This window comes from Podarcis gaigeae, assembly GCF_964106915.1.
Source record: "Podarcis gaigeae genome assembly, chromosome: 5".
NCBI lineage: Eukaryota > Metazoa > Chordata > Lepidosauria > Squamata > Lacertidae > Podarcis > Podarcis gaigeae.
This window is the reverse complement of record NC_139681.1, coordinates 18,504,921-18,530,729: the sequence shown is the minus strand read 5'-3', so window position 1 is coordinate 18,530,729 and position 25,809 is coordinate 18,504,921. Positions and strand designations below refer to the sequence as shown.

At 42.9% G+C, this 25,809-nt stretch overlaps 1 protein-coding gene and 1 long non-coding RNA gene across 19 annotated transcripts in view; one reads left to right on the top strand and one right to left on the bottom strand.

Moving 5' to 3' along the window:
* The window catches only part of KCNMA1 (potassium calcium-activated channel subfamily M alpha 1), a 545,541-nt gene extending 529,966 nt beyond the window's left edge, over positions 1-15,575 (top strand). For 8 of the 13 annotated variants that reach the window (XM_083738255.1, XM_083738253.1, XM_083738251.1 and 5 more), the window contains one exon: positions 8,478-15,575. In XM_083738255.1, coding sequence (XP_083594381.1) covers positions 8,478-8,632 — 155 coding nt within the window. In that variant the 3' untranslated portion in view covers positions 8,633-15,575. The remainder of the gene's footprint in view (positions 1-8,477) is intronic. The other 5 variants (XM_083738257.1, XM_083738264.1, XM_083738260.1 and 2 more) reach the window with 1 other exon arrangement.
* LOC310844387 overlaps positions 1-25,809 on the bottom strand; it is a 91,787-nt gene that overhangs the window by 61,753 nt on the left and 4,225 nt on the right. For all 6 annotated transcript variants that reach the window (XR_014564060.1, XR_014564061.1, XR_014564062.1 and 3 more), the window contains exons 3-4: positions 25,277-25,351; positions 4,711-4,828 (exon numbers count right to left, since the gene is read on the bottom strand). This is a non-coding gene — a long non-coding RNA (uncharacterized lncRNA). The remainder of the gene's footprint in view (positions 1-4,710; positions 4,829-25,276; positions 25,352-25,809) is intronic.

Here is a 25,809-nt window from a genome sequence, read left to right as displayed (position 1 = left end):
TGTTGGTTTGTTTACTCATTTGGAAAACATTGTCTTTGAATAAAGGTCCAGGTGTTTATAAAGTGTTGAAGCACGTAAGGCTTTGTAACATAAAAACAGATGTGAAAATTATATGAGAAACACACACCAAATAATGCGCTTATTATTCCCTCCTGTCCCTGCCATCTCCCATTTGAAATGGTACTACATCCTACAGGTATCCCTTCAATTAATTTGGACTATAATTCCAGGTGCCCTGGCTTAGCAAATTTGCAGGTTACAGTGTACAAATTACAAAGGGTATTAAGAATTTGCAGTGATACAGAGATGGGATTTGTGGCTGACATGGGGCATTTATTGAACCCCGGGTCACACTCTTTCCCATGACGTTAACCAAAACAGTTTAGCACAGTCCCTGGTATCCTCCATAGTTATTTTTGGGGCTCAAAGGGGACAAAAGCCACTTTCCATATAGGCTCCTCTCTCCAGGGAGGGTGGCAACTGGAAGCATCTTCACAGCCTTGATTAGCTGCTGCTACTGCAGCACCATTAAAAACTCCCATCACCAGCGAGCAAGCTCACTGAGGTTGACTTGCTTGTTTTGGTGATGGCGAGGAGAGAAAGATTTTTAAAAAAATGAGTGGCACTGCAGCAGCAGCCAGATGACTCTATGAAGCTGCTTCAAACCAGTGGGAAAAGACAAATAAAAGGAACAGTAAGCATGCAAGAACATTTGGGGAACGTTTTAGAAGTCCTCAAGCCTTTTTTCATGCTGAAAATGTTATGTGAATGTGCCTAACTTCTAATACTAGACACATTATACGCACAACCCCACCCCCCCATGCTTTATTCATGCAAGGAGGCAAGTGCAAGTGGTGGCCAAGGGCAGGGGTGGAGATGTGCTAAAAGATGGGGACATCCACAATGAAAGTTGCATCCAGCAATGTCCACTGAGGCCCAGATGAACAGTGCAGTGTGGTTGCACACACTGGCAGAGGAAGGGGCTGCAGTGGGCCCCGGGTGTCATCTCTGGAGGGGTGACATTGCTGCCCCACGCCCCTGTGATGCTCACCGCAGGCAGAGCCCCCCCCCCCGATGCTCACTAGTCGTCGCAGGTGGTGACCCCCCGGGATGCTCCCCTGCCCCGCTGGGCAGCTAGCCCTGCCCCCAGGTGCATAGCATGTGTGCTGCTCCAGGTGCCGGCACAGCTAGCTCCGCCTCTGGTTGCAGGTGCACATCCAGGTCAGTGTCCACTGCCTGCTTATGCACATGGATCTCCCTTGCTGGATTGGGTGGGCATTTATGTTGAGATCAGAAATGGGCAGCTTGTTCCCCACTGAAGGCAGAACGCTTCATGAGCCTGATGAGCACAGCTGTTTTGCATATTTTAGTAACACGAACACCTATTCCCACAATTTTTCTTTACATGAATGATGGCTAAACTGCGACAGGCAGATGTGTCGCCCAACTGCTTTTATTTTGAAACCACAATGGCACAAAATGCTAAGGCACCAAACATCTCTGAACTAAAACTGTAAGGGCTGGACACATACTTGGTTTTAAGATATAAAAGCAGGGATCCTATTGAGCTATTACATGCTTCAGTTATCCCCCTCTGAATTTAGAGGATTTAGGCCATGAATTGACTTTAATACATTACAAACAAGTGATGTCCTTTCACACTTTGTGCAAGTTGCTATTTCAACAAATATGTACACAAGTGAGCCTGGCAACATAATGTTGCTGTACGGAATGCTGCTGTTCAGAGGGTTGAGCCATTAACCCGGCTCCCTGGTTTCCCTCTGCACTGCAACAGTTAGTGAGCATTTGGGCCCGCTGAGTATGCACAGACCTCCCCAGCCTGTTTTGGTGGGGAGGAACACACTTGCACTTTGTTTCAGCTAGATTAAAATTTCTGCTTTCCCTACTGATTTCATGAGCAGCTCTCACTTCCATCCCTCAGGACATTTTAAAATGGCTTTTCAGTGTGAACCAGAAATTGATCTATCCGGACAATGAGATGATTCTTTTTATCCTTTTTATAGCTAGGTCCACACATTCTACCCCAGACTCCCTTCCATCCAGTTCTGTTTCTCGCGCTCTCTCATTTCATTCATTCAACATTTCATGCCACCGAGTTATCATGGGGCTGTTTGACAGGGATGTGTTCAACCTCTTAGGTTTTTCTGTAAAGTTTTTGGGGGTGTCAGCAAACCTTGGCGTTAACAAAGTCTGATACCTCTCTCGTGTAAGTGGGAGGTATAGCTCTGGCTCCAGCACCATGATTGCAGGAAGATTAGAACCGATGTTAAAATGCATGGTGGTAATAAGAAAGTGTCCATTTGTAAGCTGCATTTGGAAAACTTGTGAATACAAAAAGTTGGTAAGCAGGGGACAACATTATTGGGCTGCACTGTTCACCTGACCTCTGGCCAGCCGAGTAGCTGCAGCAGACCAGGATGGGTGGTGACTGCATGGCAGGTGCGATGCAAACCCACCAGTGGAACCAATGTGGTCTCATGCCAGTGCATTTACACTGCCCCAACATTACTGCTGCCATGCCTCTCTATATCCTGGTATGCTGCAGTACTTCTGACAGAGATCAGGTCAAAGGCACAGTCCCATTACACCAGTGGTTCTCAAAGGGTGTGGCACGCCACACTTGTGTGATAGGAGAGAATGGCAAGTGTGGTGGGAAGATTCAAGGACAATCAAAGGAACATTTAAACAGTTCAGCATAGTATAGTATCATATCTATCTATCTATCTATCTATCTATCTATCTATCTATCTATCTACAGTGGTGCCCCGCAAGACGAAGGCCTCGCAAGATGAAAAACCCGCTAGACGAAAGGGTTTTCCGTTTAGGAGGCGCTTCGCAAAACGAATTTCCCTATGGGCTTGCTTCGCAAGAAGAAAGCCCATAGGGAAATCTCCGGGGACCTCTTTTAAATGCTAGCGGTGGGGAGCAAAGCCTTTCCCCCCCCCCTCCGGCCTTCAGAAGAGGTCCAGGAAGGCCGGCGGGGGCCGAAAGGCTTTGCTCCCCACCGCCAGCATTTTAAAAGCAGTCCGGGATAGCAGGGAAGCGCTTCCCGCTATCCCGGATGGCTTTTGAAGGCAGGCGGGGGGGGGGGGGAGCAAAGACTATATTATTTGCAGATTATGGATAGGTATCTTTTCAAAGTGATGCTGAGGACAAGCCTAGTTGTGGATCCTGAGCTGACTGATGCACCTTTACGTATATGGCCCTAATCTTGGGTCAGAAAGTCCCACAATTACAACTTGATGGTTTTTCCCAAGCTCAGGGCTAGACTAGTGGCGATGGTGGCAATCATGTCTGTTTACTTTGTAAAGCAGGACAGTTAAAGATGTGATTTGAACATTCAAATGCGTGACCAGGGGAGGGGTTTTGAAACCCTCATCCCCTCCTTCTGTGTGGGACCAGCAAAGCATTCCTTTTTTCTCAACCAGGATCACTTCCTATAAGGAAGCTGGGTAAAGGGGAAGGTTTCAGCTCTCCTCACCCACACAATTCTTTAAAACTGAAGCTACACACCCTGGCTTATGCATGAATTAAGACGGACACATATAATTCAGGCAATGTGGCTTGCATGTTCACCTCATCTGGCCCACAGAAAACTCAAGAACATAAAACCTTACAAGTGAGACATGGAGTGCAGGAGGAGAAACAACCTAGAGCTGTGAAGCAATGTAGATGACAACCTTAGCTGAGCATCTTCATTTATTTCAGCCCCTCATCGTTCATGCCATGAAACATGTTTGCAGGGAAAACCAAGTCAGGAATTGTGAAAGCAGTTCAGATATAATGAGAGCACTCTGCCTTCCCAGCAAGCTGATTGGCACCTACTGCATATAAAATACTCCCTGCCAAACAAACAAGCATGGGGGTGGCAGAACTTTTAATATGCCATTTAGAGGGAGGGGAAAAAAGGCATGCAAGGTAATCCACCCCACCACAAACACACACATTGCTTTTATCATTGTAAATATTCTGCTGTGAAACTTGTTACTTGCAAGGTATTTGCAGCAGATTATATATTTCTCTCTCCCACACGAAAGTTTGTGCAGCCAGCGGCATTCTGTACACACGACCCCTTCATCTAGCTATACATTTCTTTTTTTGGGGGGGGGGCGTTACGTAGTTTTACTTAGGTCATATTTATCAATACTAGTTGATCTACTCTATTAGGTCCATTAATTTCAATAGGTCTACTTAAGAGTAAAAGTTGAATACCACCCCAAGAGTACAATCTAGTCACAGTTAAGCACAGTAAAGTTCCAATGGTAGCCCATACTTAAATCTCCTCCAGTGACATCAAGGACTGAAGTGGGGGGACATATATGGATTGTGTTTTGCTTTCAGTTGTACCCAGGCTAAGACTGCAATCCTATACCAATTCACTTGAGAGAGAGCTCTGCTGAACTCAGTGGGGCTTATTTCTGTGTAGACATGTATAGGATTGTACTGTAAGTTCATCAAGTTTTAACCCCATTGAAATCAGTGAGGCAAATTAGTCATGATCACAACTAACTCAAGTCCCTTTGATTGCTGTGGAAATAAAGTGTAATTTACTCCAACCAATATCAAAAGCCTGAAAAGAAAGTTGCATGTAGGTTTTGCATGAACCACATTTGAACCCCAAACTAATGGGCAATTTCACAGCACAAGTCTAGAATGCAGAGCCTTCCAAAATAATCTAAGCTTGCCTACCTGAGCTTGGTTATCTGTGCCCTTCTTCTTGCAGAACTCTTGGAAATGTAGTAGTGTTACTGCCAAACTTCGCTTCAACCAAAATGTGAGGTCAGGCTCTGGGAGAATATTTGAAGAACTGCAAAGGAAACAAACAGGAGTTTGACACAACCATCAAAATGTCTCAGGAAAATTACGCACACATATCATATTTAGACCATGAGAGCAACCACTCCTCTATTTCCGGGCAGCTCATGCTGCACCAGTACATGGAAACACATGCCCAAATAGATGCTTCATACAAATTTCAAAGTCCAGGAACTGATTGCCCCTTTGGGGGGAGCGAGTGGGAGCAGACTCTGATGACCAGACCAATTGCCCCAGCTTTTCTCCCATCTGCAACGTTTGTAAAGCAGCAGATCTGACGAAAAGTAATGACAAACGAGGGAGATAAAAAGTACACAAACTTAACTTCTCTCAATATCATTTTAAATACCAAGTATTTGAAAAACTGTTAGTTTGAAATTGTTTATGTGATCTTGCAAGGCTTTTAAAACATGAGAACCAGTGCATTTTAACACCTCTCTGAAAGGTTAGTTTAATCGTAGATCATACAAAATTGGTTTCCACAAATGCATAATGGTTCATGTGTCACACTTGAACTAAATGGTTTTTAAATGGAGCTGAAATTATTTTGATGTGTACGCATTTCCCAGAATTCCACCCCCTACAACCTTTCTGAAGCCAGCCCGTCAGAAACCCTTCCCTTAGAGCCTCATTAACAATTCAGATATTCTGATGACTTTAAAAGATCTATGGCTATATGTGTGTGTATAAAACCCAGCTTGACAAAAAAGATAAATGAATATAGAAAGAAGCTGTAGGAGTCTGGCAAGCTGTAGATCATCTAAGAACAGACTGTAACTTTATCATTTTGTCAGGAAGAATAATTTAAGGCATTCAATCAGTTAGCTTCACTGTGCAGGATTTAACATTATGAATTCCTATCAGCCAATCTGTTCACATCAGAGCAAACTTAATTAGAGAGTGAAGAACCTGGTTCAGAATCATACATGCTTCCTTTTTTTTTAAAAAGGAAGCATACCCTACTCTTGAACACATATATGACAGAAAAGGCAAAATGTGCCTTTCTTTAAATAACAGGATATTTTCCGTTTTTAATCTGTTAAGTAAAAAAATTCTACAAGCAACATAAGGTTATACATAACAAGCCACTAGGCGAATAAAACCTCAGCGTGTCAGCTAATTTTCTAGCACATAAATTTCAGCTGGACACCTAACAAATATAACACACATTCTCTAGAAACTATGCTCAGTTCCAAAGTAATATCAAGATGTATCTGCAACAGTGTTCAGGAGTGGCGTCTGTGGGCCTCACATACATAAATCATTAAACTGGGCTGACTACCATCATGGCAATTTATTCATGCACAATTCTTTATGTAAAGTTTCCAAAGGAACCCAACAGGAGTTCCTCTAAATGGGAACAGTGTGGATGCTCCCATATGGGTTAAATTTTGTTTTGGGGATGGGTGCATTGGCAAGGACCATTGCGGCAACAATCCCCTCATAGTGGAGGGGATAGAGGCACCCACCTCCTCACCAAAGTAGGGCTCACTTCCATCCTCCCACAGATACTTAGCCATGCCTTCTAATAGTTGCTCCTACCTTAACCGCCCATTTCCCCAGTTCCAGGAATTGAGAAAGCAGCCAATTTTTGGCCTTTGCCACTTGTACATATGTTATCTCACAAACCCGTTCCATTCCTTTTCCCACAGTAATCTGCCTCCCCCACTGCCCCATAATGAAAAATTATTTTCTCACAAAATATTAATTTTAACAGTCCATTCTTTAGGGGTGTGGATGAATGACGAATAGCAGCTGAACCAACACCCTCTGCTGGACTCAGGCTGGCAGGGCAGAGGAATGCTTTTTAAAAAAATCCTCCATCCCTCTCCAGGCTTCGGATAAAGTCTTCCTTAACTTCCTCTCTTTCCCTCCCACTGGAAATAATGGGAGGCAAAGGGGGCAGAGAGGAGACAGTCTCAGAAGCATTTCTCGATTTCCTCCTGGTTTGGGGGCGTGTTAAGGGGCAGGAAACATTTGGGAATCTTCAGATCCAAGCTGCTTCCCAAATCGCCTCCAAAACATCCCTCTGCTAATCTCCTTTTTCAACGTCAGAGCTCTCCAGAGTAGGAGGGGTAGTTCTGATCTATCCTATGGCCCTGTAGCTCCCAGCGACCGTAAGATTGCACCCTAAAATGCGTTTGACTACTTTTTTGAGCCAGTAATTTCAACAGAACATTCACAAAGTGGCTAGCTAAGTTCCAAGCTGCACATCAGTATTTAGTAAAATATGAAGTTACATAGTAACTGTCCCACTAATATTATACAGAAGAGACTGTTGAAAAAGCAGAATTCCATATTGCATGGAATGAGCCCTCTGTGTGCATCACTATATGAGCAGAATCTCCTTCAAACCTGATAGAGATTTTAGAAACTTGTACTTATTTAGAGAATAGGTTATTTGACCAGGAGGGGGGGGGGTATCCTGATGGGTTTTGTCAGTGCTGAACAAGCTACTCATGACTGTATTCAGGGTAAACAAAGCCTGGGATGGCTACCAAGGAGCTCATGTAGGAACAGACAGCAGCAACTATTTGTCACTAAACGCTGGGAAATACAGTAGCCCCAGCCCTGATTCAATTGAAATTTTGCATTTTCCAGTTTTGCCATTCAGATTCTGAGTTTGACATTTCGCATTTGAAATATAAACCACATTTTGAATGCCGATTTTTAACCTCAAAATTCAAAATGTATGTGATTTGGACATGTTGGTGTCTCTTAATTTGACTTTGGCAGACATGAAATACAAGTCTCATGAATTGTCATCTATCTATTAAATTCCATTATACATTCTCTACCAGATGCTGTCAGATACTGGTATTGTTGCACATCATCACTGTACTGTGTCAGCTATCGGATATAGCCACCATGTATTAATTCCCCAATAAACACTACATATTTTTCTAATGCCATTGAATAACATGTGTGTTGTCTAATACCGTATTTACTCAAATCTAATGCTCACCTTTATTGGCTAAATTACATTGTGAAAATTAAGGTGTACATTAGATTCGATGCACATTCACATTCACCAGCAAATACTTTTTTGTTTTGTTTCAAGGTTCTGAAAATTGAGGTGGTGCATTAGATTTGGTGGTGCATTAGATTTGGTGGTGCATTAGTCTCGAGTAAATACGGTACTAAAAATCATCTGTGAAATATTAAAAACTGTTCAGATAATCAAGCACTCATAAAGTATCTGACAAAGAAAGTCACAATGGGGACTCTTTGAGAGAAATGTATCTGGGCAAATTCATTTCAGTTCAAATTTAAACCAGGTAGTGCTTTTCTAAAAGCCAATCACTAGTCATTTCACTAATCACATTAAAACAGAGGGCAGCACTTCGGACACCACTTTGAAGGCTCTGGTCACCTTCCACAAATGAGTCAGTCACCTGCCAGTTCTTTTTAACCCTTAGCTTTCAAGCCTGCAAACGTTCCACCCTCTCTTCTAATCAGTGTTCTTGGGTTTATAAAATCTACAGCACTTCACTGCTAGCCATTATTCAAAGTCACTTTCTATTGATTGCTCCCCCCCGCCCGCACCCTGCACTTTTCTCAACTGCTTTTGGCATGGCACTAATTAAACTTTTCCTTTTCCTCCTCCCTTGTTCTGTCTCTCTATCCATTTTGCTCTTTAGCAGAAAAGAAATGGTTTACAGATGAGCCGGATAATGCCTATCCCAGAAACATTCAAATCAAGCCCATGAGTACACACATGGCCAATCAGATCAATCAGTATAAGTCTACAAGCAGCTTGATACCACCAATCAGAGAAGTTGAAGATGAATGTTGACTCACAGAAGGCCAGAACTATTTTTTTTAAAACAACAACTTGACAGACTTCATGAATGGTGATGTGACATTTGTTCCTCTTTCATGCCGAACCACTGGTGGGAAAAGTTAAAGAAAGGCAAGTGTTTGCCAGAAAGCAAAGTAGACAGATCTTTGTTTGTCTGCCTTTAATATTTGCTTCCATGTCTTTTGGAAACTATTTCATTTATAAAACAACATAATCAAAGCAGTCATGTATAGCCTCTAGCGTTCTAAATTATTTTTATTTATTAGAAAGAAAATATATTTTTTTCTTTATTTCACTGTCCAGTATTTTCCCTTAACAAAACAGCTACAAATGTGGCCAGACTCCAGCAAAATATATATATTATATTCCTGCTCCTTTTCATGTCTTTCAGGAGAATGATGGTCACAAAACAAAGAAAAAAAATGTAATTAGAGAGAAAAATTATGTATTTTAAAAAGGTCCAACTTGTATTTTAGTAATTCAAAGAAGAAGTAACAAAGAAGAGCATACTAGAATGTTTCTTTCCTGGAAGATGTGTATTTTGTTTAGCATTGACACCAGCTCTTAATAAACTGAAGCATATTTATTTTGGAAAAAAAAAGTGGAAACGTCATATTTTTGTAAAATTAACTTCATTCTGAAATTGTCCATTAGATTACTACCATATGGCGCAGTCCTGTGCACACTCACCTGGAAGTGATCCCCGCTGAACACAAAGGGTCTTACTTCTGAGTAAATATGCATGGGATTGCTCCAATAGTTACTACAGATGTTCATACAGAGCATCTTCCTCACAGGTAAATAGAAAGTCCAATATCACATAAATGGCTAATAGTGGCAATAAAGTAGCGGACGTTAGCATTGCATAAAACAAAAATGCAGCAAATAAATGAGAGTCTAATGGGGACTACCCAGAAAGCGGTAGAAGAAATGCTGCTTCCCTTCATTGCTTCATGTTGACTATGATTAGCACATCTCGGTGCAAAGGGGCCAAGCATGGAAATTTCAAGTTTATCACCAAGATTCAGAGGCCTTTAATCCCAACCTATTTTGTTTTGATTTTTAAGGGGAGGGAGACAAGGAATCAGATTGTAATATATGCCAGGAACTGTCTTTAGCAAAAGATAAGCTGCAGCCCGAAAGGTGACAAAACTAATTTCCATACCACAACTTGCCAATGGCCTCTCGTGCTTGGAAAAGCTGAATCCAGCCTCCCAATCGCAATACATCCAGATAGTAGGTGAGCTCTAATTGTGATGTAAACATTGTAGTTCAGGCACTGCTCATGCTATGCTGCAGCCACCTAATTTCTGTCTTCCTTTGTTAGGTGATAGAAATAAAACTTTTAATTTCCAAGCTTTTGGGACTCTGCCCCTAAAGGTAACAACAAAACAAGCATAACTGTAGTAACAAAGAATAATGAATGTATTCAATAGAATATTTTAAAAAAGGCCTGTAGGAAAGGTCACCAGGAGTTTTTTCTACAAAACGGCCAACAAGCTTTCTAGCCGTCAGGCAAAATGGTGATGTTTCATATCTGCGCTGCAATATATGGTCACTCCAGCATTTGAGGCTCTAAATAATTTAGCAACTCTCTCCAGTTTAAATGACAAACTGCTGATCTAGGCTGAGCTGGGGAGATGATCTCCTGAAGTGAAGGGGGACACAATCAGGCAGAGGCAAGAGATTGGCATCTGGTTCCACTACACAAGCTGATTTTAGGCTTTGTAATTGTGCAAAGTTGTAAAAAAACAAAAACCAACGCTGAGATTAAACATTCTGTGATATTGTTATCATTAGAGTAATATCAGTGAATCAAACGAGTACTGCGCAGATAAAGGTGTCCACTATATAACCCACTATTTTAAGCTAAAAACTATCTCAGCTTTAATGTTTGTCTACTGGCTGCAGTACAAATATATTCATACTCACACCTAATAGACTTAATTCCGGAGTGACTTCTTGGACTGTGACTACTTTGTCATTATGTTTTGTAGAATTAGCTTTTCAAAAGAGAGAGGAAATTAAGAACTGTGAATATAATGTATGGGGAATTGGATTGCTTATCAAAAGTACTTATATCACCACTTTCCTCACAAAGAGCAAACGAACAGCAGTTTGTTTTATACCCATATCACAATACCCAAAACCAAGGTGGGTTTTAGCTTTGAGAAGTATAAGTCTACAGGCAGGCTGCAATTTGTATTCTGGATTTTGCTTTAGGTCATTAAAAAATCCCCCCCCCCCCGAAAGGGCACAATCCACCCAGACGGTTTGCAAAGGCCAAACTGCAGCCTGTGTAGGTTGTGCAAACGCATGTGGATTGTGCCTGAGTCTGTACTCCTTTTTCATTCATGAACTGCAAGACACAAAAAAGTGAAATATGCCTCAATGCCAAGAGAATTCACTCAATTTGGGTCCAAGTGGTTGTTTGCTTTGAGAGCAAAGAACAGGAATTAAATCAGTTTAAATTACCTGTAAAGAAAAAAAGCTCACCATTCTATTTCTTTGGCCACGTTACATAAAGCAGAAAGTTTTATAACAATGAAGTTAAAATAATAGAGAGTGGCACTCATAGCTCAGCTGTGCAATGCATCTTTATTAAGAATTGGGCAGGTCCAGGTGTAGCCTATAAATAAATACAACACACGGATAAGCCCATGCAAAGATGATCACAGATTGGAATTATAGTGGAAGCTTTCTTACGATTTCCTTCTTGTGACTGCTAATAGCTTTGAATGACTGGATATCGATAGGCAAGGACTTGTGTATGCACTCCAATTCAGTGGGTTGAGAAAAAGTACAAAATGTGGCCTTAGGTATAGATAGAATTTCTTGAGACTCTCAGTTCACTTTCTAGTATGTATGTATGTATGTATGTATGTATGTATGTATGTATGTATGTATGTATTATTTTAAACAAGTTTCTAGCCCTTATTGCTATGAAGGTATATTTGAAAGTCTCTGAGTATGGGTAAGTCCGTTTAAATCTCACTCAACAGAGAGGATGGCTGATACAGATTTTCAGAAATCAGCATGGGGCAGGGGGACTTTATTGGCCTTTAAGCACGGTTCCTTGCTCTTCTCCAGATCTAGCAAAATTAGAATGCATGACTCAATATAACAAACACTGCAAAATAACATACAGAATGAGGGAATCTGTGGAAAAAATACTGTACTTAGTTTGCACAATTTGTAAGAAGTTCAGGTTTTTGGTGCAGAATATGGGCTGTCTTGAGTGAGTACCAAACTTTAATACATTTCATATAGAGGACACACAGACAGCCCTGGGGAAGAGGCAATTCAGCCTTCATTGGTAACAGTTTCCATGATAGCAGTAGCATTCCCAGTTGGCCATGCCCGCCTGGATCACACACTACATTGTTCCACATTAATATGCAGCCTCAGAGAATTGGAACTTTTCATGTGTTAACCAATCAGTTCCACAAGTGATATTTTGCACCTATATTCCACCTTCCTTCCATACCAGAAATGAAGGCAGGGTACAAGAGGTTTCCAGGCAGTCACTCAAAGAGGCATTGCCAAGAGCCAAACCTGCTTAGCTTCAGCAAAACTGCATCATCAAGTGCCTTCAGACTATGCCCCAGGATAGTATCCCCCCACCCCAACACACACATCAAATACATCAGGCAATGATGGCTTCTGTGTGACTGCAACCAGTTATACATGCAACACCTAGCCAATCCAGGGCTAAGCCTTTTTTGCAGGTTAATATTATGTCTGAACTCAAGCTCATGGCGTGCTTCACTCCCGAAAAACCATGAGCTGTAATCAAGGTTTATTCTTAGCATTACACGCAAACTGGGCCTACAAATCTAGACACAGTGGAGGCTGGTCCCTCAGCCATCCCACATCTGCCTGCCTTTCTTGTTCACAACTGGTCCAAGAGGCAGCACTTGCCATCATCCTCATCCTCCTTAGTGTTGCTTTTGTAGAACTCACCAGGCAGGAAGATGGAAATGGTATTTGTTGGCTCTGACTGCCATTGGCTCTGCTGCCACCTATTGCTGGGAGCCCTGCCTTCCACCCCCACCAGCCCCTGTCTAGGCAACAGAGAAATTAAACAAAGTCAGATAAGTGGTGTCTGGCTAAAGAGATGCCCACAAATTTATATTCAACAGAAGGTGGTTTTTTCTGCAGTTACCTTGTGGTGGCTCTCATACACGCAGAGTCTACAAGCATTGGCAAGGCAGGACCACAAACACATGGCTATCCTGCAAACATGTTCCCACTTTCTTATCCCCTTGTGCCATCAGTCACACACTGTGAATATTTGCGCACACTAGCTCATGGGATGCTTAGTGATAATAATTAGAGAAGAATAAAGCCAAGTCTAAAGATGTTTTTCTGTGCTTTGAATTTGGGATGAAATGAAAAACTAAATTTTGGAACTGAAAAATATTGGAAAAGGGTTTGCACATAGGTGAACTGCCTCTAGACAGTCAATCCTCCAGTTCTGGTGGTAGAAAACAACAATTAATGAAGGTAGAGCTGCAAGTCTCCCCCAATCCCATTGAATTATGCATCTGTAATTTCAGAAGTTGTCTGGATTAGCAGCCACATAGCAAAATTCAAGAGACAACCTCTTAATGGTCTTGCACCATAAGGTGTGATGACTCCAAGAGCCACACATTCTATAATTCAACATTATACCAATGCATATAAGACAAGTCAGTGGCTGATAACCCATGATAGCTAAAACATGGAAGATCTATATTCAGATACAGCATACTTCTAATTAGTAGATGCCAGAGATGAAACAACAATGTCAGGTGGTTTTCTTCACTGTGCCCTGCTTGTTTTTGTATTGTGTATATCATAGGGGTTTGGTAACTGCTGGAGACAGAAGGCTGGATTAAATGGACTACAAAGAGATTCTTACATTCTTGAGTACATACTGTGCAATTAGCCGCTTCTTTCACTTTAACTGTTTCACTGTGTCATTTACAGCTGAGTTGAATTGCATTGAATTGAAGAAGAGTCTTTTCTTCATTTGTTTCAGCTCCCTCTAAGCACTACTTAGTAAGAATCACTGGGGAAGAAACTGCTATGGGATCTCTCTCCATCCAGGGTATATCAAAGAGTTAGCCCTTTTAGATCTAGAGAAAGAGGCCACAGTAACAGGGAACCAAGTTGCCAGTTGCCTTGAGGAACTAGTAGGAGCAACACAAGTAAGGGGGGAGTTATGTCGTTTCCCCTCAGCCCCTCCCAATGCATTTTTCTTTGTGCATTTTTCTTTCTTTCTTGAGACTCAGCTAAGGATAAAGAGTTAAGCAAGCAGAAGCAGGTGAGAATGCAAGGATGAAAGGTATTTCCTCAAGCACACTATTTAGCAGTGATGCAGAAGGCGACCACAGAAAGCTTTCACTATATTTTTAAAGGAAATTCAGAAAACAGTATTAGCGTCTAACTATTAATCTGATGTGGTGGGAATGCCACTGAGAGGCAAGCAAAATGGGTAAACTTGAGTGCTTTATTTGCAGAAACACGTGCTTAAGGTACTTTGCAATAATAAGCTGCAGAACTCGCCACATAACAACAGCAATAACTTACAAGTGGGTTAATGATCCATGCTTTCAAAATTGAGCAATCATGACACTGTCCACAGCCAGGTCGGCCACCTCCTCCTTTTAAATACCTTATAGGGTCTTCAAAGATTTAAGTACACCACACATAAGTGTAGCAGCAGTTTAAGGGCTCCATTTGCGGCATGCACCTGCCAGGGTCACCAGTTGTCCTACACTTTAAAGCATCGCCCCCTTTTGCAGAATCCTACCATTCCATCTGCAATGGGGAACAAAGACCAATCTCACCCGTGACCAACGTGGCCAGATGTGCATGATGCAGCTGTGCAAGGGGCAGTCTGCTTCCATGCTGCATCAGGGTAACTGGTTTTTCCTTACTTCCATGAGTCCCATTTCCACAGACTCCACAAAGAAATACCCTCGTCTCAGATACTACTAGTCCCAAGCATGCCTTGTTTCCTGAAAAATTGACCTGGCCAACCTACATGCATATGACCCTCGAGAACTGACCAGTGAAGCACTCTTAAGCCTGCCTAGTTGCATTCACTATGGCAGGCTCCCTCACTCTCGAGTGCTGTGCCCATGCTAAAGTGCCTCCCAAGAGCAGGCATAAGCATTAAACCCTGGCAGCAATGCGCTCTCTATGCACAGATCACCCAGACATGCTTCCCAGTGGGTTTGTGAGGCAAGCAAAGTTTCGTATTGTTTTGTGGCAGCTATTGTTGCATGTTCCATTTCACCCAGGTTCATTCCCAATTAATTTATGGTCTGGAGGCCTTCAAATGAGAAAAGAAAACTGCACAAATGCATCTAATTGAAATTTAAGGAGAAACGCTAGTTTGGTACCTTAATGCAGTTTAGGAAGATAGACTAGAACATTACAGAAAAGTCATCAGATGTTTCCAAGGTGAGGTTTAGTAGACTTGTGTTACGTTTTCAAAGCAATCTTTTTGAAAAATTAACTTCTCCTTTGGGATACTGTCCATGAATCTTGTGAATTATCAAAGGTGGCCCACCCATTCTCCCCACGGCCCAGCAATGAAGCAAATATGGGACTATGACTTACCGAGGCATCTGTCTTAGCCAGCTGTTTCTCCCAAAGGGACAACGGGGGGGGGGGGGGGAAACAGGGGTGTTAACTCAAAGTTCATCAAGAAAAAGGAGTGTGGCTTCATCATTTGTTTTGTTTGTTTGTTTGAGTAAGGATTGGAGGGAGAGAAAGAGAGTGCGCAAATGCTGGTGCTCAGAAATGATCTACCTGACTTTGTCATATGTAATATCCAGTGATAAATATATTGTCTTGTAAAAAGGGTTTGTACATAACTTGTACATGGTTTCATTTTGTATTTTTCTCAGATTAAAAATTTATGTATTTGTGTTCTAAAAACCAAGGAGCTATACTTGTGTGGCTTTTTTCTTCCTTCTTTCCCCCATGATATAATGCATATTTAGGTTGGGGGTCATATGCATATAGAAGCAGACGTGTGCACACACCGCCACAGCTGGCCAGGGAATTATGTGTGCAAACAAGTAGCACACGTGATTTCCAGCCCAATCTACCAGCAGGAGCTTGTGCACATAACCATGTAAAACAAGGTACAACTGTGCTAATCATCTATTTAGAAGCTGTAGCAGGGAGCTAAGTGCAATTGCACCTTATTTTATAGGGCTACATGAACATAGATCTGACTGTTCTGCACTTGTGCAGTGTTAAATCAAAGCCCTAAACCATCATCTTGTAATTGAACGATTCATGGCATCTCAGTCAACTAAAAGTCTCACCCAGAAGTAACCCTTTGAGAGTTTGAAGTACAGTACTCACATATATTGCCCCAGTAATGCTTACAATAACCTTGGAAAGTGAATCAGCAGTATTATTGTCTCTTGCACCTTTGGAAACCCTTTTTCTTTCCTGCCCCAGAGGAAATGAATTAGGAAGAGAAGGCCTGAGTTTCAACTTGCCAACAGGTACATTCACCAGAGATCTCATAAATGCTGAAGTGCCTCATCTGATTCAAGGACCCCTAGACTCCTCCTGCCAAGCATCTTGAGACACAACTTGAAAGTATGTGTATTTAGCATGGGGGGGATTATAGGAAATGAAATTTAGGGAGATTATGTATCTCACTCAATGAAAAGCCAGCCAGTCTCAACACTATGTGCTACAAACCAGCTTTTTGTGGGTGTTGGCTTTTTTTAACACCACCATCACAATGTTCCTGGGCTGAAGGGACAATGGAGTAAATCTGTTTCCTTTAATCTTCCTAGCTAATATCTAATATCTTCTAATATCAGCTTGTTTCAGGAACCTTGGAGGTGGACCCTGACTGACCAAAACCAACTGTCTGCTGGCCACAATGCACATGGCCAGGTCTTGGAGAGTCTGTTCCCTGATCGGCTTTCTTAATCGGGTTCTGGATTTCAGGTTCAGAACTTTAAGACCCCAGAGATGGAGTCTAGTGGTATAGGGGCAGAGGATGGTGCTTAGTGGATTATGGGAGAACCCTGCTGACATTTGCACCTCCAAGAACAATCCCAATGTCAATGATGCAACTAAAATATCCTGATACACCTAAAATGGCTCCATAGGGTCAGACAGGCTGTTTGTTGACTCTTTATACCAATTACGATAGCTGCATGTTAGAATAGACAAAACTATTAGCATATTCCTCTGCAGGGTTACTGTGGTGCATCTGTGCATTCATCAAAAACAATTTATTGCAATGTGCCCTACAAATAGTCAAGGCACATAGACCATTGAAGACCAGATCTTCTGATCCACCACAGACTTATTCTCCCTTTAGGGAGTGAGAGGCCCAGTTGCCAAGAAACATCAGCTGAAGGCAACAGAAATTTGACACAGCATGGCTGCTCTTTTCAGCTTCCTGCCTTGACATGATCAGTTTCTCACATAATCCACTTTGTCAAGGACTTTTTTAATATTTCAAAAACAGGAACAACACCATGTCTGTTACATACTTCTTCTATCAAAACAAGGGCACTTCCAGACTATCACTATTTTGGGTGGGATTCAGTCACATACTGGCAAATTCAAGATGTGCAATTATAGTCCATTGGGAGGTGCTGTGCAACAAATCCATCCCACTGCCCCCAAACAGACTTTTTTTGTGATAATGGATGGGAAAATGCACTGGAAAGTGTGGGATAATGATTGCTTGACCCAATGTCATAACATCCTTCAACTGCATCAGAATGAATGCTCAGTAAATACCTGACATCGCCTAAGTCCCCTGCAAACAAATCAGGATGGATGCTCAATAAAGAGGCCATCTGGAAGCAACCTAACGTGCCTACTTCATTTTCAGGGGTAAATGGTTTATTGGAATACTGGCACAAAAATAATAAATGCTTGCAGAAAGATGATCAATTCTGTGTTTTAAAGATCACCTGCATGAAATATGTTTAGAATAACAAAGGAGCTTGAGGTGGCCTACTTGTGATGATTCTCTCACAGTAACTCAAGTCGGTTAGGCTGAGAGGCAGTGTTATGTCCAAGACCAGCTTCACAGCTTAGCAGAAGTTTGACCCTCTTCATCAGACTGTTTTTCACACCGCAGTGTAATAAGGTGTGCGTCTGTGTGTGCTCCCTGCCTTGTGCTGCTTGAATAAAGGGCAGGATTTAAATATAATAATAAATATTATATCCCTGATTTGTATTTTTTAGCATGAAAGTTGAATATTTCCTGAAGTTCTTTGCTACCAAGAACCCTTGTAAATTCACTGAGCTGGTTTGCATAACGCGGTCTGCTTTCTGAAACAATGTGGACAGTTAGGCTTCGGAGATTAGTCCTCACCTACTTTGGCATTTTTTGCTGCCACATTGCACTGACTTAAGCCAAGTACTGTACTGGTGAGTACTGTAATAAAAGAAAAATCCTGGGCTCCCCAGACCACCATCAAATTAGAGTATCTATAGACTGCACAGTAAAGATTAAAGACCCATCACTTCACACGGCTGCCATTGGACACAAAAATGGATCTGGGGCACAGCTCCTTATGGGACCCCAGGATTTTTGGTTTGTGGTGGCGCCCATGGCACCTTCTCAAAAATCCAAATCAGCCAGTGGGCCTCAAGATGCTGGGGGACCAGGGGGCAGTTCTGAAATCTCTTGGTATTGCTTTGTGGCCGGCACTTGCCAGAGGCAGAATCCTTTTCTCTTTCAACTTCACATAATCATCCGGACTTCCAAGAATCAATTTTTATCAACATGCACTTGAAAGCAAAGTTGGTGGGCATTTTGCCCGGAAATCTGCAGGGTTAGCAGCATAAATGTCCCTTTATATTTCCAGACCTTGCTATGCTATGATAGCCGTCCTGGAAAAAAGAGCACTGTCCATTCTTCCCCTTTTGGTGCTCCAGAAGCGGCCTCTCTTTTGAAGACAGAATAGGCCCCAAACTGGATTTACCATAATGACCCATACCCATGAAAATAGAGGGTCATTCATCTCTTTCATTCAGAATGGTTACATTTGAAGCCCAAAGACTAGTCAGAGGCATGCAGAAAGAATTAAAACTCTAAGAAGAGAACTGATGCAGATCCCAGACGGCATGTTTTAAAGCTGAGCAATCACGTTCCATCTGTCAGATGATGTGGCTGACACAAGGCACACTCCATGTGTGAACTCAAACAGGCGCTTTCTGAGCCAAGTTATACGGGGAAGTTACCAAACAAAACTACCAAAGAACCAGGTGAAATGGTAACACAAAACATATTATAATAAAACTGCCACTTGTTTCTATCACAATGCCATGGTTGTGGTGTGTCCAGAAATACCAACTCATTGTTAAAACCGTATTTATGGAAGACAATCTTACTCGGCTACGAGTGTTCGCCAAAGTGTGTCATTGCATGAAAGTGCTTTAAGTGACCAAATATTGATCAGACATGGTTCCGACTAAAACAACAACAAAAACACACAAATGCAATCTTAAATAGTGTGTGGTTCTGGGTGGCAGCTGAATACTGCCCACTATATGCAAATTACACAGAAGCAGAGACCTGAAACCCAACTTTTGTAGGTAAAGGTAAAGGACCCCTGACAGTTAAGTCCATTCGCGAACGACTCTGGGGTTGCGGTGCTCATCTCGCTTTACTGGCCGGAGGAGCCGACGTTTGTCTGCAGACAGTTTTTCCGGGTCGTGTGGCTAGCATGACTAAGCCGCTTCTGGCGAAACCAGAGCAGCACATGGAAACGCCGTTTACCTTCTCGTTGGAGTGGTGCCTATTTATCTACTTGCACTTTGACGTGCTTTCAAACTGCTAGGTTGGCAGGAGCTGGGACTGAGCAATGGGAGTTCACCCCGTCGCAGGGATTCAAACTGCTGACCTTCTGATCGGCAAGCCCAAGGCTCTGTGGTTTAGGCCACAGTGCCACCCACGTCCTCTTACAGTACATTAGACCAGCACAATTCATACATGAAATGCAGCACATTCCACTTTTTTTCTTCTGTGGTTCACAAAGTTCCAAATGGCTGGTCTTATCATCATAACTGCCCATCACACTCTTTGAAGAGTTCAGAGTGGTATATGTGGTTTTCTGCCATGTTATCTGCACAACCACCCTATGGGGGGTAAGGTTAGGTAGAGAAACGTAACTAGTCCAAGGTCATCTAGGGAGCTTGATTTGAACCTTGCTCCAAGTCCAGGACTCTATTCACTAAACCACACTATCTCTCTTGCCAACAACGGCATTTTCTAGCCCCTCCTCAGTCTCTGGGCAAGAATATAAAAGAGAAGGGGAAGATAAACACAGCGCAACTCCTGGCTGCTCTAAATTCACTTTTCCTGAGCCTTCAGTGGACACTGCCCACCAATTCTGAAGTTTTATATTGCAAATGAAAGGGCTGGGGATTTCTCTATGTGTTAAAAAATGATACGAAAAACAGATGGCAGAAGTCCCCCTCCTCTACTTCTGATACACAGCAACTATCAGAGGTTAACATGCACACCACTGATAAATTGATCTCATCCGCAACCAGTTCACTATGTGTGTGTGTGGGGGGGTGCATTTTCCATCTGATACTTACATTTATAAAGTTATATCTAAGTCAGCTGTCAGAGAGATGCCTCATTCTGCATGAACTTGCAGCTCCACAGAATACAGACAGCCCTTTATAATCTATTATGTATGCCTTTGGACAGATTAATGCAAAGACATGTTGGAGCAGCTGGACTGGGCCCCAGATCAGAATGGGCTTCCTGTGCCAACACTGCTAATATAGTAAGAAGGAGAAGCAGATACTAAAATATCAGCCCAGAGAGACCCAAACACAAACTTTAGCAGGCCAGAGCTGCAGCAAGAGGACTTGCTTTGAGAGCCAGGGCTCAGCTCTGGAACTTTTGAAGCCTGAGCTCAGCTTTTTAATAACAAATGAGAGAATATATCTTCATTTGTGCAGAGTACATTTTCTTCACCAGAGAGTAATAACAAACATTACTCAAGGAGCACAGAGTATGAATCAGAAATCCAGAGGTGTCGCTTTCAACAGGTGAAGCTTTCACCAGAATGCAAAGGTGGCAACAGAGGTAGGGAAGTTTTGCTTGCTGTTTAAAAGTAGGAGTCTGCCAGAAAGAAAGAAAAAAGGCAAATCTTGCTATATAAATAGGACTTCAAGGCCACGCCATCTGTTTTGGCTCCTGAGCTGAAACGGAAATGTGCCACCCCTGTGCCCCTGCCCCTGCCTGGAATGGCAAAGATATGGTGCCCCCATTGGTGCCTCACCTGCCCCATCACAACAGAGAACTGGCAATGCTGCCAGTCGTGGAGAGGGGTGGGGTGGGGCTCTGCCTCTTCAGCTTCTGCCGCCCAAGGCGGTTGCTTCATCCTGCCTCATAAGCGGGCCAGCCATGAAAAAACCGCTTCAGCTGAGACACTTCAAGCATAGAAGGAAGTAGGATTATGCTGTATTGGGCCCTGCGGTTGGCAAACTATCCAGAGCTCCTGGATTGGTCAGGTCTGCTCAGAATACTCGGCAACAGAATAATGCCTGGGCCCCTTCTGGCTCATACCAAGTGCCCTCAGGAACCCTGGAATGGAGAAGACACCTTCCACATCTAGATCTGGAGAAAACTGCCCAGGACTCCAGCTTGGCATCCACACCAGATTCAACACATCTGAGATTTCAGCGAAGGGTTTCTATATCACTGGGTGTGCCATCTAGCCAGATGCAACAGTTGACACCTCTTCTCACACATTAACAACTGTGAGATAGAATGCCTTTCAATGGATGACTTTGCCTATTTAGGCTTTTGTTTCCTATTTATAATAGTCTTGTAATGCAAGGGAAAAAAGGGACGCAGGTGGCGCTGTGGGTTAAAGCCTCAGCGCCTAGGACTTGCTGATCGAAAGGTCGGCGGTTCGAATCCCTGCGGCGGGGTGCGCTCCCGCTGCTCGGTCCCAGCGCCTGCCAACCTAGCAGTTCGAAAGCACCTCCGGGTGCAAGTAGATAAATAGGGACCGCTTACCAGCGGGAAGGTAAACGGCGTTTCCGTGTGCGGTTCTGGCTTGCCAGAGCAGCGATGTCACGCTGGCCACGTGACCCGGAAGTGTCTCCGGACAGCGCTGGCCCCTGGCCTCTTAAGTGAGATGGGCGCACAACCCCAGAGTCTGTCAAGACTGGCCCGTACGGGCAGGGGTACCTTTACCTTTACCTTTTAATGCAAGGGAGGTATCACTGACCCTAAATCAATGGTTTTAACTCCAGTATTTTTAAGCTATTCAAATGTATTATAGCTAGTTGCTGGTGAAGATTCTCTTTGAGTATCATTTAACACTGGAGTAGCTAAAGTGTTTAATATTGCTATGAAATTTTGAGTTTTCACAGTGTGGATAACAGAATTAATATTGCTTGATGAAGCTTCCACGATGTACAATTCTGATTTGGGAAGCAAGACAGAATATGAGAAACATGTCCCTTATAAAGACAGATTGAAACCATCAGTTCTAATTTTAAAATGAGGGATGTGGATGAAGAAGAAGAAGAAGAAGAAGAAGAGTTTGGATTTGATATCCCGCCTTTCACTCCCTTTAAGGAGTCTCAAAGCGGCTCACATTCTCCTTTCCCTTCCTCCCCCACAACAAACACTCTGTGAGGTGAGTGGGGCTGAGAGACTTCACAGAAGTGTGACTGGCCCAAGGTCACCCAGCAGCTGCATGTGGAGGAGCGGAGACGCGAACCCGGTTCCCCAGGATTACGAGACTACCGCTCTTAACCACTACACCACACTGGCTCTCTATGAGAGATGAGACAAATCAGCGGACACAAGCCATTTTGTTTTTCATATTGTACAGATTGAAAAATATTGTATTTCCCTCCCAAAAGAAATACAACTTTTCTAGTATCTCTCCTCCATGAATAGAAATTCTGGACATTTCTGCTATTTGGCCAACCACCCTCTGCTTAAGAACCTCTGCTGAAGGTGAGTCCACCACTAATGATGGAGAGTCCCTCAAAAATGGAAGACTTGTCCAAATGAAGAGAGCGAAAAGGAACAAAACTTTGGCAAAGTAAGTGCTGGCATATAGTAAGGGAAACCAAAGGAGCAGCACATATCTAAAAATATTACCAACACCAAGAAGTTATTTTAAGAGCTTAGTAGCAAGAAACTAGCTAGAGAAGCTGTTGGTCCCTTGGATGACAAGGGTATGACCCTCCGCAACAGTAAGTCCTATCTCATTAACTTATCTGGGTTCTTTGAGAGTGTCAATGAGCATGTGCAGAGAGGTGATTCCATTGGCAGAGTGTGGCTTCAAAAAGCTTTCAACTAGGCATCACACCAAAGATTCCTGAGTAAGCTTAGCAGTCATGGAATAAGAGGAGAGGTCGTCTTGTTGATCAGGAACTTACTGTTAGGAATTTTTTCTTAATGTTTCTTAAAAACAAAACACTATTCGTTATTTGAACCCATTGAAAACAAACTTGCTCCTTCAAACTTGGCTGTTATATCACCTCTTAATCATCTCTTCTCCACTCCAGCCTAAGCATACCTGACTCCTTCAACCTTTCTCGTTAGGACTTGGTAACCTCCAGGCTGGTCCATTAGGGCAAATGGGACATTGCACCACCAACCTCAGGTAGACCCCACCTACTTGCCTTCTATAGTTTTGGTGTGGAACTGTTATCTTTCTCCTCCTTAGTCTCAGTGTTGCCATTACAGAAGCCAGCAGGGAGGAGAGTGGGGGTAAAAACAGAATTAATGGCTCTGGCTCCACCTACTGTTGGCCTCTCTACCAATTTCAATAGGTACCAGCCACCAGTGGTGGCTCCTCACTACCTTTGTTGCACTCCTTCCTCTTCATCAATCTGCTTCTTAAACCGTGGTGCACAGAACAGGATACAGTACTCCAGGTAAAGTCAGAGCAAAGCCAAGTAGAGTGGGACCAATTACTTTTCATGATATGGACACTCACTATGTTGATGCAGTCTACAACTGCATTAGCTATGCAATACAGCAGCTAAAAATGCTAACTGGTGATTAGCTTGTGGTCTACCAAACCTCTTAAGATTGGGGTGGCTAAACCAAGTTGCATCAAGGGTTGGCCAACCCACCAAGGTTCCTATTCTAGTAGGAATCTATTCCACATAGGACACTGGCCTAAGAAGCCAATGTCCACACTGTATATACAGTATTGCACACACAAACATATTCAGAGAGCCCCCCTCTCCTGATGATCCACAGTGGGGTCTATCTTGCTGCATCACTGGGCTGGGCTAGGGTTGGTGGAGATTGTAGTTCAGCAATGTCTGGGAACCCATGGTTGTTCTAAGAGAAGTAGCTGCACCTTCCAGTTTGGTGTCCTCTGTAAATCTAATCAGCATCTCCTCTACTCCATCATCCAAGTGATTAAGAAACAGGTTGAGCAGTGTTGGGCTGTTCAGAGCTTACTATCAGAACTAGCTGGTAATTCTGCCATTTTTCAAGGTTGTGCACTACCCACAGTGTATAATCTAATGGATATTATGAGGAAAGGTGGGCTGGGCTTGCTATGGCTATTCTGACATGGCCCTTGATGGCTAAGACACTCAGAAGAACACAATAAAAAATAAGACTGGTGTCCAAAATGCTAGAAAGCAAACCTGACTGGCCCAAGGTCATCCAAAGAGAAAGGAAGTCATACCTTAAATACAGCTTAGAAAGAACAGCACAAGAAATATATGGGGACAGAACCGACTCTCAAATCTAATATGCTTTTATCAGCCTGGTGTGTTTTGTTTATTTATTTTTTTAAAAAAATACCCAAATAAATAAAATCAACAGATCTACCACATTTCTGCAATGAATGGAGGTTCCCCCACCCTCCCTCTCTTCCCTCCCAGCAAGCCGGATGACTTCTTATCAGATGTGTCACTTGGCAAAATAATTGCCAGCAATAATGGTTGCAATAGCAGCATACTCTGAGCACAATTTATCTATGTCTGTTCTATCTTTCAACTTCAAAGCTTCGGCTGCCTCACAGATCACATCAAAATGACACCCCTGTCGTTAATGACAGTGGTCTAATGCAATACAGAGAAGTCAAATCACTCCTGCGGATAGGCGAGAAATGCTCATACGAAAAACTAAGCATGTGCAGGGTCCTGACATTCATATTCAGATCGGTATTTGAAGCAGTAAGGGGGAGCTCGGTTTGACATTCAGATTTATTCATATTTGGAAACAGCCTGCTCTTAGGGGAACAAGGAGCTAGAGAGAAGGGAAGAATATGAGAGGACAGCATACAGCTGTAATTAATGTAAGGCTAACTCACGGACACAAAGGAAGGCCAGAGTCCACTCAATACATCAAGCTTCTACCACAAAGCAGAGAAATCCGACGAAGGCCAACAGGATTGCATGAAGCAAAAAACGCACAAACCTCCACATTTCTCAAAGCTGATGCATACTGCTGGATTGTCCAAGCTCTTGTCAGCTGTTCAAGAAAGTGTTGTTGCAGGAGGATGCCAAACTGCAAAACATACTCACATCCTCCGTCTTTATCTAACATCTATCAAGTTTTGTTCTGTCTGTCAGTGTGTGTGTGTATCAAATCGATACAATGAACCTACCCAAACAAAACTCTTATCCACATACCTATATTGGCTTGTTTGGTTGATGCAATGCAGTCTGTCAGGTGGGAAGTGGTTCTTGCCAGTTTGCTAGGGAGCACTGAAAATGATGATGGTGGTGGTGATAAATATCACACTAGGCAGAAGGAAAATTTGAAGGCAGATTGAAATACATGCAACTTTACCGAGGAGCACCTCACATTTAGCAAGGCAGAAAGAAGGCAGGACACAAGCAAACACTTGTAAGTTATCACCTCCTAGCAGAGCTGGCTCCATGGACAGCTGGCCTGGACAATCCAACTGGTACACCCTCTTTGTGCGGTAAGCCTTTGTCCCCTAAGCAGAACTTTTGTTCAGCACCTCTTCCATGGGAAAGTTGTGAGGCAGTGTGCTTCTGACTAGGTCACCCTGTGCACTGTTGGTTAGCCATGCCAATCATAACTGATGCCTACTTCTCCCAGGGAGCTAGGCAATCCACCCGTTACCTACCGTATTTTTTGCTCTATAAGACTCACTTTTTCCCTCCTAAAAAGTAAGGGGAAATGTGTGTGCATCTTA